At 45.7% G+C, this 23,651-nt stretch overlaps 1 protein-coding gene across 1 annotated transcript in view; it reads left to right on the top strand.

Moving 5' to 3' along the window:
* The window catches only part of LOC109909889 (mitogen-activated protein kinase kinase kinase 15), a 95,865-nt gene extending 72,793 nt beyond the window's left edge, over positions 1-23,072 (top strand). The window contains exons 5-16 of the mRNA XM_031795302.1: positions 9,785-10,024; positions 10,209-10,392; positions 13,374-13,551; positions 14,044-14,161; positions 14,276-14,332; positions 14,453-14,638; positions 17,681-17,786; positions 17,878-18,124; positions 18,476-18,588; positions 18,702-18,808; positions 21,765-21,841; positions 22,125-23,072. Coding sequence (XP_031651162.1) covers positions 9,785-10,024; positions 10,209-10,392; positions 13,374-13,551; positions 14,044-14,161; positions 14,276-14,332; positions 14,453-14,638; positions 17,681-17,786; positions 17,878-18,124; positions 18,476-18,588; positions 18,702-18,808; positions 21,765-21,841; positions 22,125-22,215 — 1,704 coding nt within the window. The 3' untranslated portion in view covers positions 22,216-23,072. The remainder of the gene's footprint in view (positions 1-9,784; positions 10,025-10,208; positions 10,393-13,373; positions 13,552-14,043; positions 14,162-14,275; positions 14,333-14,452; positions 14,639-17,680; positions 17,787-17,877; positions 18,125-18,475; positions 18,589-18,701; positions 18,809-21,764; positions 21,842-22,124) is intronic.
* Positions 23,073-23,651: the final 579 nt, after the last annotated feature.

Below are 23,651 nucleotides of genomic sequence, written 5' to 3'. Positions count from 1 at the left end.
TATATAGCCTCCACATTGACTCTGTACCGGTACCCCTGTATATAGCCTCCACATTGACTCTGTACGGTACCCCCTGTATATAGCCTCCACATTGACTCTGTACCGGTACCCCCTGTATATAGCCTCCACATTGACTCTGTACCGTACCCCCTGTATATAGCCTCCACATTGACTCTGTACCGGTACCCCTGTATATAGCCTCCACATTGACTCTGTACGGTACCCCTGTATATAGCCTCCACATTGACTCTGTACGGTACCCCTGTATATAGCCTCCACATTGACTCTGTACCGGTACCCCCTGTATATAGCCTCCACATTGACTCTGTACCGTACACCCTGTATATAGCCTCCACATTGACTCTGTACCGGTACCCCCTGTATATAGCCTCCACATTGACTCTGTACGGTACCCCTGTATATAGCCTCCACATTGACTCTGTACCGTACCCCCTGTATATAGCCTCCACATTGACTCTGTACCGTACCCCCTGTATATAGCCTCCACATTGACTCTGTACGGTACCCCCTGTATATAGCCTCCACATTGACTCTGTACCGGTACCCCTGTATATAGCCTCCACATTGACTCTGTACCGGTACCCCTGTATATAGCCTCCACATTGACTCTGTACCGGTACCCCTGTATATAGCCTCCACATTGACTCTGTACCGGTACCCCCTGTATATAGCCTCCACATTGACTCTGTACCGGTACCCCCTGTATATAGCCTCCACATTGACTCTGTACCGGTACCCCTGTATATAGCCTCCACATTGACTCTGTACCGGTACCCCTGTATATAGCCTCCACATTGACTCTGTACCGGTACCCCCTGTATATAGCCTCCACATTGACTCTGTACCGGTACCCCTGTATATAGCCTCCACATTGACTCTGTACCGGTACCCCCTGTATATAGCCTCACATTGACTCTGTACCGGTACCCCCTGTATATAGCCTCCACATTGACTCTGTACCGGTACCCCCTGTATATAGCCTCCACATTGACTCTGTACCGGTACCCCCTGTATATAGCCTCCACATTGACTCTGTACGGTACCCCCTGTATATAGCCTCCACATTGACTCTGTACCGGTACCCCCTGTATATAGCCTCCACATTGACTCTGTACCGGTACCCCCTGTATATAGCCTCCACATTGACTCTGTACCGGTACCCCCTGTATATAGCCTCCACATTGACTCTGTACGGTCCCCTGTATATAGCCTCCACATTGACTCTGTACCGGTACCCCCTGTATATAGCCTCCACATTGACTCTGTACCGGTACCCCCTGTATATAGCCTCCACATTGACTCTGTACCGGTACCCCTGTATATAGCCTCCACATTGACTCTGTACCGGTACCCCTGTATATAGCCTCCACATTGACTCTGTACCGGTACCCCTGTATATAGCCTCCACATTGACTCTGTACCGGTACCCCCTGTATATAGCCTCCACATTGACTCTGTACGGTACCCCTGTATATAGCCTCCACATTGACTCTGTACCGGTACCCCTGTATATAGCCTCCACATTGACTCTGTACGGTACCCCTGTATATAGCCTCCACATTGACTCTGTACCGGTACCCCCTGTATATAGCCTCCACATTGACTCTGTACCGGTACCCCCTGTATATAGCCTCCACATTGACTCTGTACGGTACCCCCTGTATATAGCCTCCACATTGACTCTGTACGGTACCCCTGTATATAGCCTCCACATTGACTCTGTACCGGTACCCCCTGTATATAGCCTCCACATTGACTCTGTACCGGTACCCTGTATATAGCCTCCACATTGACTCTGTACCGGTACCCCCTGTATATAGCCTCCACATTGACTCTGTACCGGTACCCCCTGTATATAGCCTCCACATTGACTCTGTACCGGTACCCCTGTATATAGCCTCACATTGACTCTGTACCGGTACCCCCTGTATATAGCCTCCACATTGACTCTGTACGGTACACCCTGTATATAGCCTCCACATTGACTCTGTACGGTACCCCCTGTATATAGCCTCCACATTGACTCTGTACCGGTACCCCCTGTATATAGCCTCCACATTGACTCTGTACCGGTACCCCTGTATATAGCCCACATTGACTCTGTACCGTACCCCCTGTATATAGCCTCCACATTGACTCTGTACCGGTACCCCTGTATATAGCCTCCACATTGACTCTGTACCGTAACCCCTGTATATAGCCTCCACATTGACTCTGTACCGGTACCCCTGTATATAGCCTCCACATTGACTCTGTACCGGTACCCCCTGTATATAGCCTCCACATTGACTCTGTACCGTACCCCCTGTATATAGCCTCCACATTGACTCTGTACCGGTACCCCTGTATATAGCCTCCACATTGACTCTGTACCGGTACCCCCTGTATATAGCCTCCACATTGACTCTGTACCGGTACACCCTGTATATAGCCTCCACATTGACTCTGTACCGGTACCCTGTATATAGCCTCACATTGACTCTGTACCGGTACCCCCTGTATATAGCCTCCACATTGACTCTGTACCGGTACCCCCTGTATATAGCCTCCACATTGACTCTGTACGGTACCCCCTGTATATAGCCTCCACATTGACTCTGTACGGTACCCCTGTATATAGCCTCCACATTGACTCTGTACGGTACCCCCTGTATATAGCCTCCACATTGACTCTGTACCGGTACCCCTGTATATAGCCTCCACATTGACTCTGTACCGGTACCCCCTGTATATAGCCTCCACATTGACTCTGTACCGGTACCCCCTGTATATAGCCTCCACATTGACTCTGTACCGGTACACCCTGTATATAGCCTCCACATTGACTCTGTACGGTACCCCTGTATATAGCCTCCACATTGACTCTGTACCGGTACCCCTGTATATAGCCTCCACATTGACTCTGTACCGGTAACCCCTGTATATAGCCTCCACATTGACTCTGTACCGGTACCCCCTGTATATAGCCTCCACATTGACTCTGTACCGGTACCCCTGTATATAGCCTCCACATTGACTCTGTACCGGTACCCCTGTATATAGCCTCCACATTGACTCTGTACCGGTACCCCTGTATATAGCCTCCACATTGACTCTGTACCGGTACCCCTGTATATAGCCTCCACATTGACTCTGTACCGGTACCCCCTGTATATAGCCTCCACATTGACTCTGTACCGTATACCCTGTATATAGCCTCCACATTGACTCTGTACGGTACCCCTGTATATAGCCTCCACATTGACTCTGTACCGGTACCCCCTGTATATAGCCTCCACATTGACTCTGTACGGTACCCCTGTATATAGCCTCCACATTGACTCTGTACCGGTACCCCTGTATATAGCCTCCACATTGACTCTGTACCGGTACCCCTGTATATAGCCTCCACATTGACTCTGTACCGGTACCCCCTGTATATAGCCTCCACATTGACTCTGTACCGGTACCCCCTGTATATAGCCTCCACATTGACTCTGTACCGGTACCCCCTGTATATAGCCTCCACATTGACTCTGTACCGGTACCCCCTGTATATAGCCTCCACATTGACTCTGTACCGGTACCCCTGTATATAGCCTCCACATTGACTCTGTACCGGTACCCCCTGTATATAGCCTCCACATTGACTCTGTACCGGTACCCCTGTATATAGCCTCCACATTGACTCTGTACCGTAACCCTGTATATAGCCTCCACATTGACTCTGTACCGGTACCCCCTGTATATAGCCTCCACATTGACTCTGTACCGGTACCCCTGTATATAGCCTCCACATTGACTCTGTACGGTACCCCTGTATATAGCCTCCACATTGACTCTGTACCGGTACCCCCTGTATATAGCCTCCACATTGACTCTGTACCGGTACCCCCTGTATATAGCCTCCACATTGACTCTGTACGGTACACCCCTGTATATAGCCTCCACATTGACTCTGTACGGTACCCCCTGTATATAGCCTCCACATTGACTCTGTACCGGTACCCCCTGTATATAGCCTCCACATTGACTCTGTACGGTACCCCCTGTATATAGCCTCCACATTGACTCTGTACCGGTACCCCTGTATATAGCCTCCACATTGACTCTGTACCGGTACCCCCTGTATATAGCCTCCACATTGACTCTGTACCGGTACCCCTGTATATAGCCTCCACATTGACTCTGTACGGTACCCCTGTATATAGCCTCCACATTGACTCTGTACGGTACCCCCTGTATATAGCCTCCACATTGACTCTGTACCGGTACCCCCTGTATATAGCCTCCACATTGACTCTGTACCGGTACCCCTGTATATAGCCTCCACATTGACTCTGTACCGGTACCCCTGTATATAGCCTCCACATTGACTCTGTACCGGTACCCCCTGTATATAGCCTCCACATTGACTCTGTACCGGTACCCCCTGTATATAGCCTCCACATTGACTCTGTACCGGTACCCCCTGTATATAGCCTCCACATTGACTCTGTACCGGTACCCCCTGTATATAGCCTCCACATTGACTCTGTACCGGTACCCCCTGTATATAGCCTCCACATTGACTCTGTACCGGTACCCCCTGTATATAGCCTCCACATTGACTCTGTACCGGTACCCCCTATATAGCCTCCACATTGACTCTGTACCGGTACCCCCTGTATATAGCCTCCACATTGACTCTGTACCGGTACCCCTGTATATAGCCTCCACATTGACTCTGTACCGGTACCCCTGTATATAGCCTCCACATTGACTCTGTACCGGTACCCCTGTATATAGCCTCCACATTGACTCTGTACCGGTACCCCCTGTATATAGCCTCCACATTGACTCTGTACCGGTACCCCCTGTATATAGCCTCCACATTGACTCTGTACCGGTACCCCTGTATATAGCCTCCACATTGACTCTGTACGGTACCCCCTGTATATAGCCTCCACATTGACTCTGTACCGGTACCCCTGTATATAGCCTCCACATTGACTCTGTACCGGTACCCCCTGTATATAGCCTCCACATTGACTCTGTACGGTACCCCCTGTATATAGCCTCCACATTGACTCTGTACCGGTACCCCTGTATATAGCCTCCACATTGACTCTGTACCGGTACCCCTGTATATAGCCTCCACATTGACTCTGTACCGGTACCCCTGTATATAGCCTCCACATTGACTCTGTACCGGTACCCCCTGTATATAGCCTCCACATTGACTCTGTACCGGTACCCCTGTATATAGCCTCCACATTGACTCTGTACCGTACCCCCTGTATATAGCCTCCACATTGACTCTGTACCGTACCCCCTGTATATAGCCTCCACATTGACTCTGTACCGGTACCCCCTGTATATAGCCTCCACATTGACTCTGTACGGTACCCCCTGTATATAGCCTCCACATTGACTCTGTACGGTACCCCCTGTATATAGCCTCCACATTGACTCTGTACCGGTACCCCCTGTATATAGCCTCCACATTGACTCTGTACCGGTACCCCCTGTATATAGCCTCCACATTGACTCTGTACCGGTACCCCTGTATATAGCCTCCACATTGACTCTGTACCGGTACCCCTGTATATAGCCTCCACATTGACTCTGTACGGTACCCCCTGTATATAGCCTCCACATTGACTCTGTACCGTAACCCCTGTATATAGCCTCCACATTGACTCTGTACCGGTACACCCTGTATATAGCCTCCACATTGACTCTGTACCGGTACCCCCTGTATATAGCCTCCACATTGACTCTGTACCGGTACCCCCTGTATATAGCCTCCACATTGACTCTGTACCGGTACCCCTGTATATAGCCTCCACATTGACTCTGTACCAGTAACCCCTGTATATAGCCTCCACATTGACTCTGTACCGGTACCCCTGTATATAGCCTCCACATTGACTCTGTACCGGTACCCCTGTATATAGCCTCCACATTGACTCTGTACCGGTACCCCCTGTATATAGCCTCCACATTGACTCTGTACCAGTACCCCCTGTATATAGCCTCCACATTGACTCTGTACGGTACCCCCTGTATATAGCCTCCACATTGACTCTGTACCGGTACCCCCTGTATATAGCCTCCACATTGACTCTGTACCGGTACCCCTGTATATAGCCTCCACATTGACTCTGTACCGGTACCCCCTGTATATAGCCTCCACATTGACTCTGTACCGGTACCCCCTGTATATAGCCTCCACATTGACTCTGTACCGTAATACCCTGTATATAGCCTCCACATTGACTCTGTACCGGTACCCCCTGTGTATATAGCCTCCACATTGACTCTGTACCGGTACCCCTGTATATAGCCTCCACATTGACTCTGTACCGGTACCCCTGTATATAGCCTCCACATTGACTCTGTACCGGTACCCCTGTATATAGCCTCCACATTGACTCTGTACCGTACCCCCTGTATATAGCCTCCACATTGACTCTGTACGGTACCCCCTGTATATAGCCTCCACATTGACTCTGTACGGTACCCCCTGTATATAGCCTCCACATTGACTCTGTACCGGTACCCCCTGTATATAGCCTCCACATTGACTCTGTACCGTAACCCCCTGTATATAGCCTCCACATTGACTCTGTACCGGTACCCCTGTATATAGCCTCCACATTGACTCTGTACACCGTAACCCCCTGTATATAGCCTCCACATTGACTCTGTACCGGTAACCCCTGTATATAGCCTCCACATTGACTCTGTACCGGTACCCCCTGTATATAGCCTCCACATTGACTCTGTACCAGTACCCCCTGTATATAGCCTCCACATTGACTCTGTACCGGTACCCCCTGTATATAGCCTCCACATTGACTCTGTACCGGTACCCCCTGTATATAGCCTCCACATTGACTCTGTACCGGTACCCCCTGTATATAGCCTCCACATTGACTCTGTACCGTAACACCCTGTATATAGCCTCCACATTGACTCTGTACCGGTACCCCTGTATATAGCCTCCACATTGACTCTGTACCGGTACCCCCTGTATATAGCCTCCACATTGACTCTGTACGGTACCCCCTGTATATAGCCTCCACATTGACTCTGTACCGGTACCCCCTGTATATAGCCTCCACATTGACTCTGTACCAGTACCCCCTGTATATAGCCTCCACATTGACTCTGTACCGGTACCCCCTGTATATAGCCTCCACATTGACTCTGTACCGGTACCCCCTGTATATAGCCTCCACATTGACTCTGTACCGTAACCCCTGTATATAGCCTCCACATTGACTCTGTACCGGTACCCCCTGTATATAGCCTCCACATTGACTCTGTACCGTACCCCCTGTATATAGCCTCCACATTGACTCTGTACGGTACCCCTGTATATAGCCTCCACATTGACTCTGTACCGGTACCCCCTGTATATAGCCTCCACATTGACTCTGTACCGGTACCCCTGTATATAGCCTCCACATTGACTCTGTACGGTACCCCCTGTATATAGCCTCCACATTGACTCTGTACCGGTACCCCCTGTATATAGCCTCCACATTGACTCTGTACGGTACCCTGTATATAGCCTCCACATTGACTCTGTACCGGTACCCCCTGTATATAGCCTCCACATTGACTCTGTACCGGTACCCCCTGTATATAGCCTCCACATTGACTCTGTACCGGTACCCCCTGTATATAGCTCCACATTGACTCTGTACGGTACCCCTGTATATAGCCTCCACATTGACTCTGTACCGGTACCCCTGTATATAGCCTCCACATTGACTCTGTACCGGTACCCCCTGTATATAGCCTCCACATTGACTCTGTACCGGTACCCCCTGTATATAGCCTCCACATTGACTCTGTACGGTACCCCCTGTATATAGCCTCCACATTGACTCTGTACCGGTACCCCTGTATATAGCCTCCACATTGACTCTGTACCGTACCCCCTGTATATAGCCTCCACATTGACTCTGTACCGTACCCCTGTATATAGCCTCCACATTGACTCTGTACCGGTACCCCCTGTATATAGCCTCCACATTGACTCTGTACCGTAATACCCTGTATATAGCCTCCACATTGACTCTGTACCGGTACCCCTGTATATAGCCTCCACATTGACTCTGTGTAAGTACCCCTTGTATAGCCTCCACATTGACTCTGTACCGTAACCCCCTGTATATAGCCTCCACATTGACTCTGTACCGTAACCCCTGTATATAGCCTCCACATTGACTCTGTACCGTATACCCTGTATATAGCCTCCACATTGACTCTGTACCGGTACCCCCTGTATATAGCCTCCACATTGACTCTGTACCGTAATACCCTGTATATAGCCTCCACATTGACTCTGTACCGGTACCCCCTGTATATAGCCTCCACATTGACTCTGTACCGTAACCCCCTGTATATAGCCTCCACATTGACTCTGTACGTAATACCCTGTATATAGCCTCCACATTGACTCTGTACGGTACCCCCTGTATATAGCCTCCACATTGACTCTGTACCGTAATACCCTGTATATAGCCTCCACATTGACTCTGTACCGTAACCCCTGTATATAGCCTCCACATTGACTCTGTACCGTACCCCCTGTATATAGCCTCCACATTGACTCTGTACGTAACCCCTGTATATAGCCTCCACATTGACTCTGTACCGGTACCCCTGTATATAGCCTCCACATTGACTCTGTACGGTACACCCTGTATATAGCCTCCACATTGACTCTGTACCGTAACCCCTGTATATAGCCTCCACATTGACTCTGTACCGTAACCCCTGTATATAGCCTCCACATTGACTCTGTACCGTATACCTGTATATAGCCTCCACATTGACTCTGTACCGGTACCCCCTGTATATAGCCTCCACATTGACTCTGTACCGTAATACCCTGTATATAGCCTCCACATTGACTCTGTACCAGTACCCCCTGTATATAGCCTCCACATTGACTCTGTACCGTACCCCCTGTATATAGCCTCCACATTGACTCTGTACCGTAATACCCTGTATATAGCCTCCACATTGACTCTGTACCGGTACCCCTGTATATAGCCTCCACATTGACTCTGTACCGTAACACCCTGTATATAGCCTCCACATTGACTCTGTACCGTAATACCCTGTATATAGCCTCCACATTGACTCTGTACCGTAACCCCTGTATATAGCCTCCACATTGACTCTGTACCGTAACCCTGTATATAGCCTCCACATTGACTCTGTACCGTACCCCCTGTATATAGCCTCCACATTGACTCTGTACCAGTACCCCCTGTATATAGCCTCCACATTGACTCTGTACCGTAATACCCTGTATATAGCCTCCACATTGACTCTGTACCGGTACCCCTGTATATAGCCTCCACATTGACTCTGTACCGGTACCACCTGTATATAGCCTCCACATTGACTCTGTACTGGTACCCCCTGTATATAGCCCCACTACCAACACCTCTCTCCCTCTTTCTCTCTCTCCCTTTCTGACCAACACCTCTCTCCCTCTTTCTTTCTCTCCCTCTTCTTTCTCTCTCTCCCTCTTTTCTCTCTCTCCCTTTCTGACCAACACCTTTCTCCCTCTTTCTTTCTCTCTCTCCCTCTTCTCTCTCTCCCTTTCTGACCAACACCTCTCTCCCTCTTCCTCTCTCTCCCTTTCTGACCAACACCTCTCTCCCTCTTTCTCTCTCTCCCTTTCTGACCAACACCTCTCTCCCTCTTTCTCTCTCTCCCTTTCTGACCAACACCTTTCTCCCTCTTTCTCTCTCTCCCTCTCTGACCAACACCTCTCTCCCTCTCTCTCCCTACACATTCATTTGTTATCAACATGGAATGTTGTTATGAATGTGTGTGTGTTGTGTCCTATCTAGGCACCCTGCAGTACATGGCTCCAGAGATCATAGACAAGGGTCCTCGGGGTTACGGAGCTCCAGCTGACATCTGGTCTCTGGGCTGCACCATCATAGAGATGGCTACTGGGAAACCCCCCTTCCACGAGCTGGGAGAGCCTCAGGCTGCTATGTTTAAGGTGTGTTTGGTTTGATGTGCTCCAAGACTATGTGTCTGGTTCAAACCTGTGTCTCCTGCATGTTATAAGACTTTGTTAGCCAGCTCAGCTAAAGCCTGAAGTGAAGGCATCAAGTGAACGTGATTCATCAGACCACCTGTTACACTTTACATCCAGCTCAGTGTTTGTGTACGTGCGTGTGTAGGTGGGGATGTTTAAGATCCACCCAGAGATCCCAGAGTCGTTGTCGTTGGAGGCCAAGTCGTTTATCCTGCGTTGTTTTGAGCCTGACCCTAATAAGAGGGCTACCGCCTCAGACCTGCTCAAAGATATCTTCGTACGACACAATGTCAAGGGAAAGAAGAGCAAGATCGCCTTCAAGCCATCAGGTAGGGCTGTTCAGCATTGTGTGTGTGTGTGTGTGTGTGTGTGTGTGTGTGTGTGTGTGTGTGTGTGTGTGTGTGTGTGTGTGTGTGTGTGTGTGTGTGTGTGTGTGTGTGTGTGTGTGTGTGTGTGTGTGTGTGTGTGTGTGTGTGTGTGTGTGTGTGTGTGTGTGTGTGTGTGTGCTAATAAATTAATGGGTGATTTAACCGTTTAATCCACTCAGATTGTTTCCATGACGTCACTGAAATGCTGCAGCTCATACAAATCACAACACACACAGACATACTGTGTACACACACAAACTGGCAGACATGATAATGTAATTGAGGTTGTGTTAATGGTCCCTTTCTCTCCTGTTAACGGTCTCTTTCTCTCCTGTTAACGGTCTCTTTCTCTCCTGTCTACTCCTGGGATCTTTATGCCAGTGTGGCAAGGTTTGTTCCCAGTTAACATTTTTGTTGTTTGTACAGAAATAGAAACGCAACATGTAAAGTGTTGGTCCCATGTTTCATGAGATGAAATAAAAGAAAAATGCACAAATTTGTTTACATCCCTGTCAGTGAGCATTTTTCCTTTGCCAAGATAATCCATCCACCTGACAGGTGTGGCATATCAAGAATCTGAAACCTGTTACGGCGGCACACCTCGTCAGCATCCTATGAAATTGCAGAGCGCCAAATTCAAATGACAGTATTATAAATATTTAACTTTCATTAAAATATATGTGTAATACATCAATAAAGCTTAACTTCTTGTTAATCCAGCCGCTGAGTCCGATTTCAAAAAGGCTTTACGGTGAAAGCTCACCATGCGATTATCTGAGGACAGCGCCCCGCATACAAATGCATGACAAATCATTTTTCAACCAGGCACTTGCTACACGAAAGTCAGAAATAGCGATATAATACATGCCTTACCTTTGAAGATCTTCTTCTGTTGGCACTCCAAAAGGTCCCAGTTACATTACAAATGGTCCTTTTGTTCGATAAAGTCCTTTTTTATATCCATAAAAACTCTGTTTAGCTGGCGCACTTCAGTCAATAATCCACCAGTTTCCCTCCATCAAAATGCATACAAAATGAATCCCCAACGTTACTAATAAACTTATCCAAACAAGTCAAACAACGTTTATAATCAAACCTTAGGTACCCTAATACGTAAATAAATGATACAATTTAAGACGGAGAATCGTTATTGTCTTTACCGGAGATAAACAAAAAGAACGTGCTCTCATCCATGCGCATGGAAACACTACAGCCCAAATGGGAGCCACTTAGAAAAACTACAACTTCTACCTAATTTTTGCAAAAACCAGCCTGTAACTCTAAAGACTGTTGACATCTAGTGGAAGCCCTAGGAACTACAATCGGTGAGGATTTTGCCTTGTAATAAATGTGACAGCCATTGAATACAGTGGTAGGATGAGGGAGTGTGGTTTGTCCTCAGGGTTTCGCCTGCCATTTCAGTTCTGTTATACTCACAGACATTATTTTAACAGTTTTAGAAACTTGTGTTTCTATCCAAATGTGTTTTCTATCCAAATCTACCAATTATATGCATATCCTAGCTTCTGGGCCTGAGTAACAGGCAGTTTACTCTGGGCACGCTTTTCATCTGGATGTGAAATTACTGCCCCCTAGCCCAAAGAGGTTTTAAACACCATGATCCTTACGCAGGTGAACCTGGTGCTGGGTACAATAAAAGGCCACTTTAAAATGTGCAATTTTGTCACACAACACAATGCCACAGATGTCTCAAGGTTTGAAGGAGCGTGTAATTGGCAGAGCTGTTACCAGATAATTTAATATTAGTTTCTCTTTCATAAGAGTTTCAACTGTACGGGGCAGATGTCAGACAGCGGTGTATAGCGTTGTGTGGGCGAGCGGTTTGCTGATGTCAATGTTGTGAACAGAGTGTCCCATGGTGGCGGTGGAGTTTTGGTATGGGCAAGCATAAGCTATGGACAACGAACACAATTGCATTTTATCCATGTCAATTTGAATGCACAGAGATACCGTGGCAAGGTCCTGAGGCCCATTGTTGTGCCATTCATCCACCGCCATCACCTCATGTTTCAGCATGATAATGCACAGCCCCATGTCGCAAGGATCTGTACACAATTCCTGGAAGCTGAAAATATCCCAGTTCTTCCAAGGCCTGCACACTGTTGAAAAAAGGCCTGCACACTGTTGAAAAAATGAATAGACCCTAAACTGAGGCTTGAATGCAAAATTAAGATGTTTATTGAAACATTGTACAAGAAAGCGCATAAGTGAAAGGTGAAACAAAACACAAACATTTCGGCCTCAGGTCATCATCAATTTAAATGTGTCGCGCTGCATGAGGCAAATGGTGGTTACACCAAATACTGACTGGTTTTCTGATCCACGCCCCACCAACAGATGCATATCTGTATTCTCAGTCATGTGAAATCTAATCTATAGATTAGGGCCTAATGAATTTATTCCAATTGACCCAACTGTAACTCAGTAAAATCTTTGAAATTGTTGCATTTGATATTTTTGTTCAGTGTGTGTGTGTGTGTGTGTGTGTGTGTGTGTGTATAGCATGTGTGACTATGTCTGTCTGTGGTCGTGTCTACATGTATCTTTGAGTGTCTGTGATCATGTTGCTATCTATCTGTTTCTGCTAAAGCAGAGTCCTGTCTGCACATTTTTGTTCCAGCCCAACAATATCACACCTGAGTAGTTAAACCCGGTGTGATAGTGTTGGTATGGTGCAAAAATGTGTCGGCTCGGAAAGACTTGAAAATCCCTGCTAGTATGTCCTTATCATTGCCAAGAGGTCTGAAACATATCTCTATCGCAACAGTTGCCATGGGAATATGCCCAGAAGCAGTATGGCTAGATAGCTAAAGCTAGCTAGTTAACTAAAAACGCTAGCTAACCAGTTCTCTTGATTAAGGGGGTTCTCTTACACTGTGTGTGTGTCTGTGTGTTTGTGTGCGTGTGTATGTGTTGGCCAGACTACATCCGCAGTGTTTCGCTGCCGGTGCAGTTACAGTGTGAGGCCACCGGGAGCAGCAGTAGCGAACCCGGCTCAGTGAGTCCAGACTGCGACTCCAAACAGGATGTCTTCTTTCAGAAGAACAAACGATCAGGGTCAGAGAACCTGCTCAAACCACCTAGCAACAACTACCTAAGGTACACACACCTCTACACCTGAAGTGTGTGTGTGTGTGTGTGTGTGTGTGTGTGTGTGTGTGTGTGTGTGTGTGTGTGTGTGTGTGTGTGTGTGTGCGCGCGTGCGTGTGTGCCAGGTGGTCATAGCTGATCCTGCTCTAATGCCTTTTACAGCATCCGTCTAATGCCTTGTGGTGACTTTTACAACCTCCAGAACACATACACTCAGTGTGCCATGCAGCCAGGAAACCTTTGTATGTGTAAACACAACTGAAGTCACACTGGGGTTACACACACACCAACACACACACACAATTACCTCATACCCCTGCACACTGTAAATAGCCAAGTTATCATTACTTCTGTTATTATTATTATCATTTTTTTAAAACTCTGCACTGTTAGTCTACATGTGTTGCTTACAAAGATGTGACAAATACCAACACACACACACGTTTTCCAACAGTAGAATAGGGTGTCATTATTCTATATGAATGTCATTGTATTGGTCAGTGTACCGGATGAGGGGTCAGTGTCAGAGGACCGTAGCTCTCCTGCGTCTCTAGAAGACAGAGATGGGGGGCTCTTCCTGCTGAAGAAGGACAGCGAGAGGAGAGCCATCCTCTACAAGGTGTGTGTGTGTGTGTGTGTGTGTGTGTGTGTGTGTGTGTGTGTGTGTGTGTGTGTGTGTGTGTGTGTGTGTAATAAAATATTCAAAGAGGGTTGATTCTCTCTACTCTACAAGGTCCTGAACGAGGACCAGGACAAAGTCATCTCCAACCTCCTGGAGAACCACATACAGGTGTGTGCATGTTTATATGTGAGAGAGAAAATAAATACAATTGTGAATTGTTTAAAGAAAGAGCAACCAGATATTGCCACAATCATCTACTTCTTTCTCCCTCTGTGTGTGTGTTTGTAGGGCAGTGAGGAGCTGCAGCTCTCTGTGGATCACATTAAACAGATCATCTGTATCCTGAGAGATTTCATCCACTCCCCGGAGCGACGCGTCATGGCAACAACCATCTCCAAACTCAAACTGGACCTAGACTTCGACTCCACATCCATCAACCAGATACAACTGGTTCTTTTTGGCTTCCAGGATTCAGTGAGAACACACACAAGCATGCACAAATACAGTCCATTCGGGAAAGTATTCAGATCCCTTGACTTTTTCCACATTTTGTTACGTTACAGCCCTATTCTAAAATGGATTAAATTGTTGTTCCCCCTCATCAATCTACACACAATACCCCATAATGGCAAAGCAAAACGTTTTTTATTGAAAAAAATAATTAAGTATAACATTTACATAAGTTTTCAGACCCTTTACTCAGTACTTTGTTAAAGCACCTTTGTCAATGATTACAGCCTCGAGTCTTCTTGGGTATGATGCTACAAGCTTAGCACACCTGTTTTTGGGGAGTTTCTCCTATTCTTCTCTGCAGATACCTTCAAGCTCTGTCAGGTTGGATGGGGAGCGTTGCTGCACAGCTATTTTCAGATCTCTCTAGAGATGTTCGATCGGGTTAAAGTCCGGGCTCTGGCTGGGCCACTCAAGGACATTCAGAAGATTGTCCCGAAGCCACTCCTGCGTTGACTTGGCTGTGTACTTCGGGTTGTTGTCCTGTTGGAAGGTGAACCTTTGCCTCAGACTGAGGTCCTGAGCACTCTGGAGCAGGTTTTTTATCAAGAATCTCTCTGTACTTTGCTCTGTTCTTTTTTCCCTCGATCCTGACTAGTTTCCCAGTCCCTGCTGCTGAAAAACATCCCCACAGCATGATGCTGCCCCCATGCTTCACCGTAGGGATGGTGCCAGGTTTCCTCTAGACGTGACACTTGGCATTCAGGCCAAATAGTTCCATCTTGGGTTCTTCAGAACAGATCTTATTTTTTCTCATGGCCTGAGAGTCCTTTAGGTGCTTTTTGTCAAACTCCAAGCAGGCTGTCATGTGCCTTTTACTGAGAAGTGGCTTCCGTCTGGCTACTCTACCATAAAGGCCTGATTGGAGGAGTGCTGTAGAGATGGTTGTCCTTCGGGAAGGTTCTCCCATCTCCCCAGAGGAACTCTAGAGCTCTGTCAGAGTGACCATCGGGTTCTTGGTCACCTCCCTGACCAAGGCCCTTCTCCCCCAATTGCTCAGTTTGGCAAGTTTGCCAGCTCTAGGAAGAGTCTTGGTGGTTCCAAACTTCTTCCCTTTAAGAATGATGGAGGCCACTGTGATTTGGGGACCTTCAATTCTGCAGAAATGTTTTGGTACCCTTCCTCAGATCTGTGCCTCGACACAATCCTGTCTTGGAGCTCTATGAACAATTCCTTCAACCTCATGGCTTGGTTTTTGCTCAGACATGCACTGTCAACTGTGGGACCTTATATAGACAGATGTGTGCCTTTCCAAATCATGTCCAATCAAGTGAATTGAACACAGATGGACTCCAATCAAGTTGTAGAAACATCTCAAGGATGATCAATGGAAACAGGATGCACCTGACCTCAATTTAGTCTCATAACAAAGGGTCTGAATACTTTACTTTTATTTTTAATACATTTGCAAACATTTCTAAAAATCGTTTTTTGCTTTGTCATTATGGGGTATTGTGTATAGATTGATGAAAACATATATATATTTAATCAATTTTAGAATAAGGCTGTAAAGTAACAAAATGTGGATAAAGTCAAATAGTCTGAATACTTTCCAAAGGCCCTGCACGCAGGACTACTCTGAATGATGGTCACATCCAGATTAATGTAGAAGTGTTACATATTATATTCTTATTTACAATAAAAGTTACTCCAAAATGACACAATACATTATTTACCATTAATTTATTTGGGGCACAAAATAATCTGAAACAACCAAACAAAAACAGCAATGCATCCAACAAGTTTGTGGAGCCCCAAGCTTGTATTTCACTTTAATACACGTATACAGTGCTGTGAAAAAGTATTTGCCCCCTTTCTGATTTTCTTTAAATTAGATCTTTTTCATACTGAACGTCATCAGATCTTCACCCAAAACCTAATATTAGATAAAGGGAATCTGAGTTTACAAATAATAACAACAAAAATATATTTATTATATGTAACATGTAAAAATGTAAAAATGTAACACCCTATTCCTCTGTGTGAAACAGTAATTGCCCAGTTACTCAATAACGGGTTGTGCCACATTTAGCTGCAATGACTGCAACCAAATGTTTTCTGTAGTTGTTGCTCAGTGTTTCACATCGCTGTGGAGGAATTTCGGCCCACTCTTCGCTTTAACTCTGCGACATTTGTGGCTTTTCAAGCATGAACTGCCCTTTTACACTACCACCACCATACTTGACAGTTCCTACTGTGGAATGCAGTGTTTGGTTTTCGCCAGGCATAATGGGGCCCATGTCGTCCAAAGAGTTACACTTTTTACTCATCTGTCCAAACAACATTCTTCCAAGAGTCTTGATGATCATCCAGGTGCTTCCTGGTTCTTTTTTGGCAAACTTGAGTCAACTTCTTGGATGAGATGGGTCCCATTATGTCTGGTGAAAACCAAACAGTGCATTCCACAGTAAAAACCTTATACCAACGGTCATGGTGTTGGTTGTGTGATGGTTTGGGGATGCTTTGCTGCCTCAGGATCTGGATGACTTGCCTTAATAGAAGGAACCATGAATACTGCTCTGTATCAGAGAATTCTACAGGAGAATGGCAGGCCATCCGTCTGTGAGCTGATGCAAGACAATGATCCAACACAAGTCTACATGAAAATGGTTAAAAAGCAACAAATGTGAAGTTTTGGAATAGCCTAGTCAATGTCCAGACCTAATCCCAATTGAAATGTTGTGACAGGACTTGAAACGAGCAGTTCATGCTTGAAAACCCACAAATGTTTCTGAGTTAATGCAGGTCTGTATGCTTTCCCAATACTTTTGGTCCCCTAATATGGGGGGTCTATGTACAAAAAGTGGTATAATTGAAAATAGCTTCAAATGAATGCTGACAGTCTGCACTTTAACCCCATAACCAAATTCAATGTGCTTGAGTACAGAGCCAAGACAACAACAATGTGTCACTGTCCCAATACTTTTGGAGCTCATCTTGTGTGTGTGTGTGTGTGTGTGTGTGTGTGTGTGTGTGTGTGTGTGTGTGTGTGTGTGTGTTTTCAAGGTGAACAAGGTCCTGAGGAACCATCATATTAAACCTCACTGGATGTTTGCTATGGACAACATCATCAGACGAGCAGTACAGGCTGCAGTCACCATCCTCATACCAGGTGTGTGGTCACTGCTAAAGCGCTCAATAAAAAAACTTGCTGAATTGTAGCAACCTAACCTTTCACCCCTGACCTTTAACTCTCCCTGTAGAGCTCCAGACCCACTTCGGCCCGGCCTCGGAGAGCGAGGGACCAGATAAGGAGGAGGAGGAAGAGGAGGAGGAGGCAGAGTTTGGCCCTGTATTGGTCACGCCTCCAGACGACCCTGCTGTGACCCCCGAACCCGTGGTGACCTCAGCAGTCAGCACGCTCAGCTCCACCATCTCCTCCCCGCCTCCGCCTCCGCGCTCACAGCCTCTCGGGGCCCAGTTGGGCCGGCTCAAACAGGAGACCAACCGGTGTGTGTGTGTGTGTGTTTGTGTGTGTGTGCGTTCTCACCTGGAATCCAAACATAATCAGTTTTATCACACTTACACATAAATACTGTATTATGATATACGCACACACACACAGATAAATACTGTATAGTGTATACACATACACACGTACCAATGAAGAGAGGCTGAGGTTTCTATTTCATGTTGATCAAGGGTTGTCTGTCCTACTTAAAATGAATGAGCCTAAGTGCTTCAAGATAAGAGGGTTTGATGAATAGCGATTTATGAATGAAGTGGCCTTGTAGCGCCTCGAGCCCAAGTAATGGAATAGAAGAAATATGTGGAATGGCTGTCCTGTTCTTCCCCCTGCAGGTTGTTGGAGGAACTGCTGCACAGGGAGAGAGAGTACCAGCAGGTCCTGAAGACAACACTACAGCAAAGACAACATGACCTAGAGCTGGTCAGGGTCAGATACAGACCCCCAGGTACACACACAAACACACACACACACACACACACACACACACACACACACACTAGTATCCCTGGTAACTTGTCTCTCCCCATCTCTTTCTCCATCTCTCTTTTTCTTTTTCAGACGTTCCTCCTCCCTCTATCTTCCAAGTCCCAGTTGACCACGAGCCTGATAAGCAGCTCACTGATTGGCTGAAAGACCAGAGTGCGGATGCAGACACCATAGACAAGGTTGATCCATCTACATTGTGTTTGTGTTGTGGGTCCAGTGCTGAAATTGCCACGGGGGATGGGGGGACATGTCCCTCACAATAATTTCTTTAAAATAAATAAATAGGTTGGTGGCCCTCCAGATAGCATATGAACACGTCATAAGCAATGGGAAAATGTGTAGAATTTGAGGAAATTAGCCTTAACGGTCGACTTTGGGCACAATGTGTCATTCTGGCAATGCGTGCCGCAAAAGATGTAGTTTATTCGTTAGATAAGCTATTGATGTCATTTCACAGGATATTTTTTTTAGTTGGAAGCTGTAGAGATCGATAAGAAATGTCACTTCTGTAGCCAAGTGTCTTCAATAGCATTAAATGACCTGGTATGATGGTGTATTGATCAGTTATACAGTTTAAATATGTTATTTTTCCATTTCTGCACAAAGTAAACCTTTAAAGTAACTGTCCAGTGTTTACAGATTTCTATAAAATATGACCTATAACTAATTACAATAGATATTCTTCCAAAAATGGTAATTAAGTATGTAATTAAAAGCATATTTTCTGTGTTGGATTGGTGTGGGCGTACCCCAACAACAGAATGGCGTTGGTGTATACCGGTCAATAAAAATATTAATGCGAGTAGACCGCTGATTGGCCAGCTCCTCTATGAGGAAATAGCAATCATTTTTTGAAATGGTCTGTTTGAGACATAAGTTTGAGGTGTGGTTTTTTATGTTTTTTTCCACCAATTTATGCATTGGCCACAAATACCAGTATAGAATGAGCCAACAACTTTATTTGGGTATGAGTTAACAGAATATACATTTTTTGATGGACAGTTCATTTAAAACTGCAACAGTTTCTCTCAGCTTTTTAGAGTATCAGGAAATTGGCTTTAAAACAGCAAAATGTTCTCTCATCCTCATGGTGAATGTGAAGAATAGCATGAGATGAGCTTTAAAAGCACATATTTATCTCTACCCCATGACAAAATGAATAGAATTGCAGGAAATGTGCTTTAAAACTGCAACATTTTCTCATGACAAAATGTTTAGAATAGCATTATAAAAGTGCAAAAAAAAAATCTGCCCCATGTCAAAATGTGTTGAAATGCAAGTTACTTGTTCGCACTTATACTTGGTTTTCAAAATACCCCTCCATATACCCTTCAAAATAACCTTAAAGACAGGCATAATAAGTCATGTCAAACTGTGTAGAATTGCAGGAAATGCATGTTATATACACTGCTCAAAAAAATAAAGGGAACACTAAAATAACACATCCTAGATCTGAATGAATGAAATATTCTTATTAAATACTTTTTTCTTTACATAGTTGAATGTGCTGACAACAAAATCACACAAAAATGATCAATGGAAATCAAATTTATCATCCCCTGGGGGTCTGGATTTGGAGTGACACTCAAAATTAAAGTGGAAAACCACACTACAGGCTGATCCAACTTTGATGTAATGTTCTTAAAACAAGTCAAAATGAGGCTCAGTAGTGTGTGTGGCCTCCACGTGCCTGTATGATCTCCCTACAACGCCTGGGCATGCTCCTGATGAGGTGGCGGATGGTCTCCTGAGGGATCTCCTCCCAGACCTGGACTAAAGCATCCGCCAACTCCTGGACAGTCTGTGGTGCAACGTGGCGTTGGTGGATGGAGCGAGACATGATGTCCCAGATGTGCTCAATTGGATTCAGGTCTGGGGAATGGGCGGGCCAGTCCATAGCATCAATGCCTTCCTCTTGCAGGAACTGCTGACACACTCCAGCCACATAAGGTCTAGCATTGTCTTGCATTAGGAGGAACCCAGGGCCAACCGCACCAGCATATGGTCTCACAAGGGGTATGAGGATCTCATCTCGGTACCTAATGGCAGTCAGGCTACATCTGGCGAGCACATGGAGGGCTGTGCGGCCCCCCAAAGAAATGCCACCCCACACCATGACTGACCCACCGCCAAACCGGTCATGCTGGAGGATGTTGCAGGCAGCAGAACGTTCTCCACGGTGTCTCCAGACTCTGTCACGTCTATCACGTGCTCAGTGTGAACCTGCTTTCATCTGTGAAGAGCACAGGACGCCAGTGGCGAATTTGCCAATCTTGGTGTTCTCTGGCAAATGCCAAACGTCCTGCACGGTGTTGGGCTGTAAGCACAACCCCCACCTGTGGACGTCGGGCCCTCATATCACCCTCATGGAGTCTGTTTCTGACTCCTTTATTGGGGGTGTCTTGCTAATTGCCTATAATTTCCGCCTGTTGTCTATTCCATTTGCACAACAGCATGTGAAATTGATTGTCAATCAGTGTTGCCTCCTAAGTGGACAGTTTGATTTCACAGAAGTGTGATTGACTTGGAGTTACATTGTGTTGTTTAAGTGTTCCCTTTATTTTTTTGAGCAGTGTATATAAAAACCAATTCTGGGGGAGGACCCCCCCATCTATTGTTTGTCCCCCCCAATATTTACACCACAATTTCATCCTTGCGTGTGTCAGTGTTTATGTGTAGATCGTGTTTTTATTGGTTATTGAGTTGAGTTTGCCATTGGTTGTTTAGTTTATTACATTATGTATTTGAGTTGTAGTACAGTTCAGAGGAGGCTGGTGAGAGGAGCTATAGGAGGATGGGCTCATTGTAAAGGCTGGAATGGGATACATTTTATTTAACCTTTATTTTATCAGGTTGTCCTACTGAGACCAAGGTCTCTTTTACAGATGAGCCCCGAATTAAATTCATTACAGAAAATACACACATCAATATCAATACAAAATGCAAGCAGTAAGAAAACTGAATGTTATAAAATACATCAAACATATGGAAACCACATCTTTGACTCCTTTCCATGTATTCCATTCCAGCCATTACAATGAGCCCATCCTCCTATAGCTCCCCCCACCAGCCTCCTCTGGTATGGTTGTTTACTGGTTTTAGTATGGTTCTATGTAGTTGATGTTTCTGTCTCAGTTTGTAATGGAGGAGTACACGCTGAGCGATGTCCTTAATGATGTCACTAAGGAGGACCTGCGCTACCTACGCCTACGGTAACTACTGTGTGTGTGTGTCTGTGTGTGTGTCATTGTGTGTGTGTGTGTGTGTGTGTGTGTGTGTGTGTGTGTGTGTGTGTGTGTGTGTGTGTGTGTGTGTGTGTGTGTCATTGCGTGTGTGCGTCAATGTGTGTATGTGTGCCTGTGTGTGTGTGTATCATCACGTAGTAGAACCTGTGGCAACACACTTTAATTAATACTGTATTTTTGTTTTTCTCTCTCCCTGTGTGTGTGTGTGTGTGTGTGTGTGTGTCTGTGTGTGTGTGTGTGTGGTGAGAAGGGGTGGGGTGCTGTGTCGTATATGGCGGGGTATCCAGAGGCACAGAGAGCGAGAGAGGCTGACAAGGGATGACTCCAAAGATGACGGATGATGGGATACATGAACTACGACTGCCTTAACACTCACACACAGAGAAATAGAATGAATAGAACGGGCGTCCCCATTCAAGTCAATGATGGCATATTGGTTGGGCAGGCAGCCATTGCAAGTGTACCCATAGGGGCAAAGCAGGAAGTGAAAGCTGGAAGTGTACCCATCAATCTGTGTTGTGATTTGTTGAATCAACTCAACTGACATTACAAAAAAATACATTCCATGAGCCACATCAGTTAGCATAATTTGAATGAACATTCTATATAACCATGGGAATTATTGCAACACAATACCAGGTAGCCATTGCGAGTGTACCCATTATTACCAGTCAAATTGCCAGGGTTAGAGGTTGCAAACCCATTCTATTTGTTCTATTTCTATGCATGCACACATGCACACACAGACCAAACTGTTGTGTGTATGTGTTTGATTAAAGTGTGTGATTAAGTGTGTGTGTGTGTGTGTGTGTGTTATGTACACCACACGGGCTTCTTAGGTTTCGTCCCATGCCAAATTCTGCCTGCTCATTGGTCCTGTATTGCACCAGGAAGTTTGTGGCCCTAGCCAAGAGAGGCAGTGGGCATTTAGTTACACACACAACCAGACAACCAGTCTGTAATGTAGTGTTTATTTTTTGGTCTCTCTAATTCTGTATAGTGAGGTGTATAATATAGAGGTCTATAATGTAGAACTGTGTTTGTAGTTAGCACAGGTCTGTGGCTTTTCATGTTTTAGTCCAGCTGTGTTCATGTTTTAGATGTCTTCATGTGATTTCAATGTGTTACTTTAAAGGTGCAATATGCACGATTTACAGCTGTTCCAAGGTCATTTCAATAAATGATGAATATAACTTAATGCTGCATGAGCTACTTTACTTCCCCCATCACAAACCAAAATAAGCCTGTATTTGCATAATAGTAAGAAACTATGTGGTAACCATGACTACTTTCTGGTACGTCTTTGTTCTGAGGGTTAACGAGAGATTAACCCTGAGATAAACATTGACCAGAGTTTTGAAGAGCAAACACACGCACTCCGAAATGGAAACTCCTGTGGAAAGCATCCCCACAACATTCTGTAAACACACATCTATAACCCTCAGTTCAGATGCACTCATTATTAACAGAGACAACACTCAGTTGATAAAATAGATCACGTAAGTTAAGATCTATAGAATGCAGACAGATATAGGGTAAAGATCAGAGGTCTGGTTGATGGTGTTGGTATGATGTCAGTAGCAGGGAGTAGTGGTAGAAAAGGTGGGTAAACGCTGAACAACAGTCCAGATGACAGGCGGTAAGTAAAGCTAATGCTCATAATGTGTAGTAGGTGATTGAATGTGATTCACCAAATAAAAAGGTGAATAAAGGTGTTTCCCCTGCATTACATCCCTGTGGGTTCAGACTTATAAAGCCACATAGTCCTTGTTTGTGT

The sequence above is a fragment of the Oncorhynchus kisutch genome, linkage group LG18, assembly GCF_002021735.2.
Source record: "Oncorhynchus kisutch isolate 150728-3 linkage group LG18, Okis_V2, whole genome shotgun sequence".
In the NCBI taxonomy this organism is placed as follows: Eukaryota; Metazoa; Chordata; class Actinopteri; order Salmoniformes; family Salmonidae; genus Oncorhynchus; species Oncorhynchus kisutch.
This window is presented reverse-complemented; position numbering and strand designations above follow the sequence as displayed.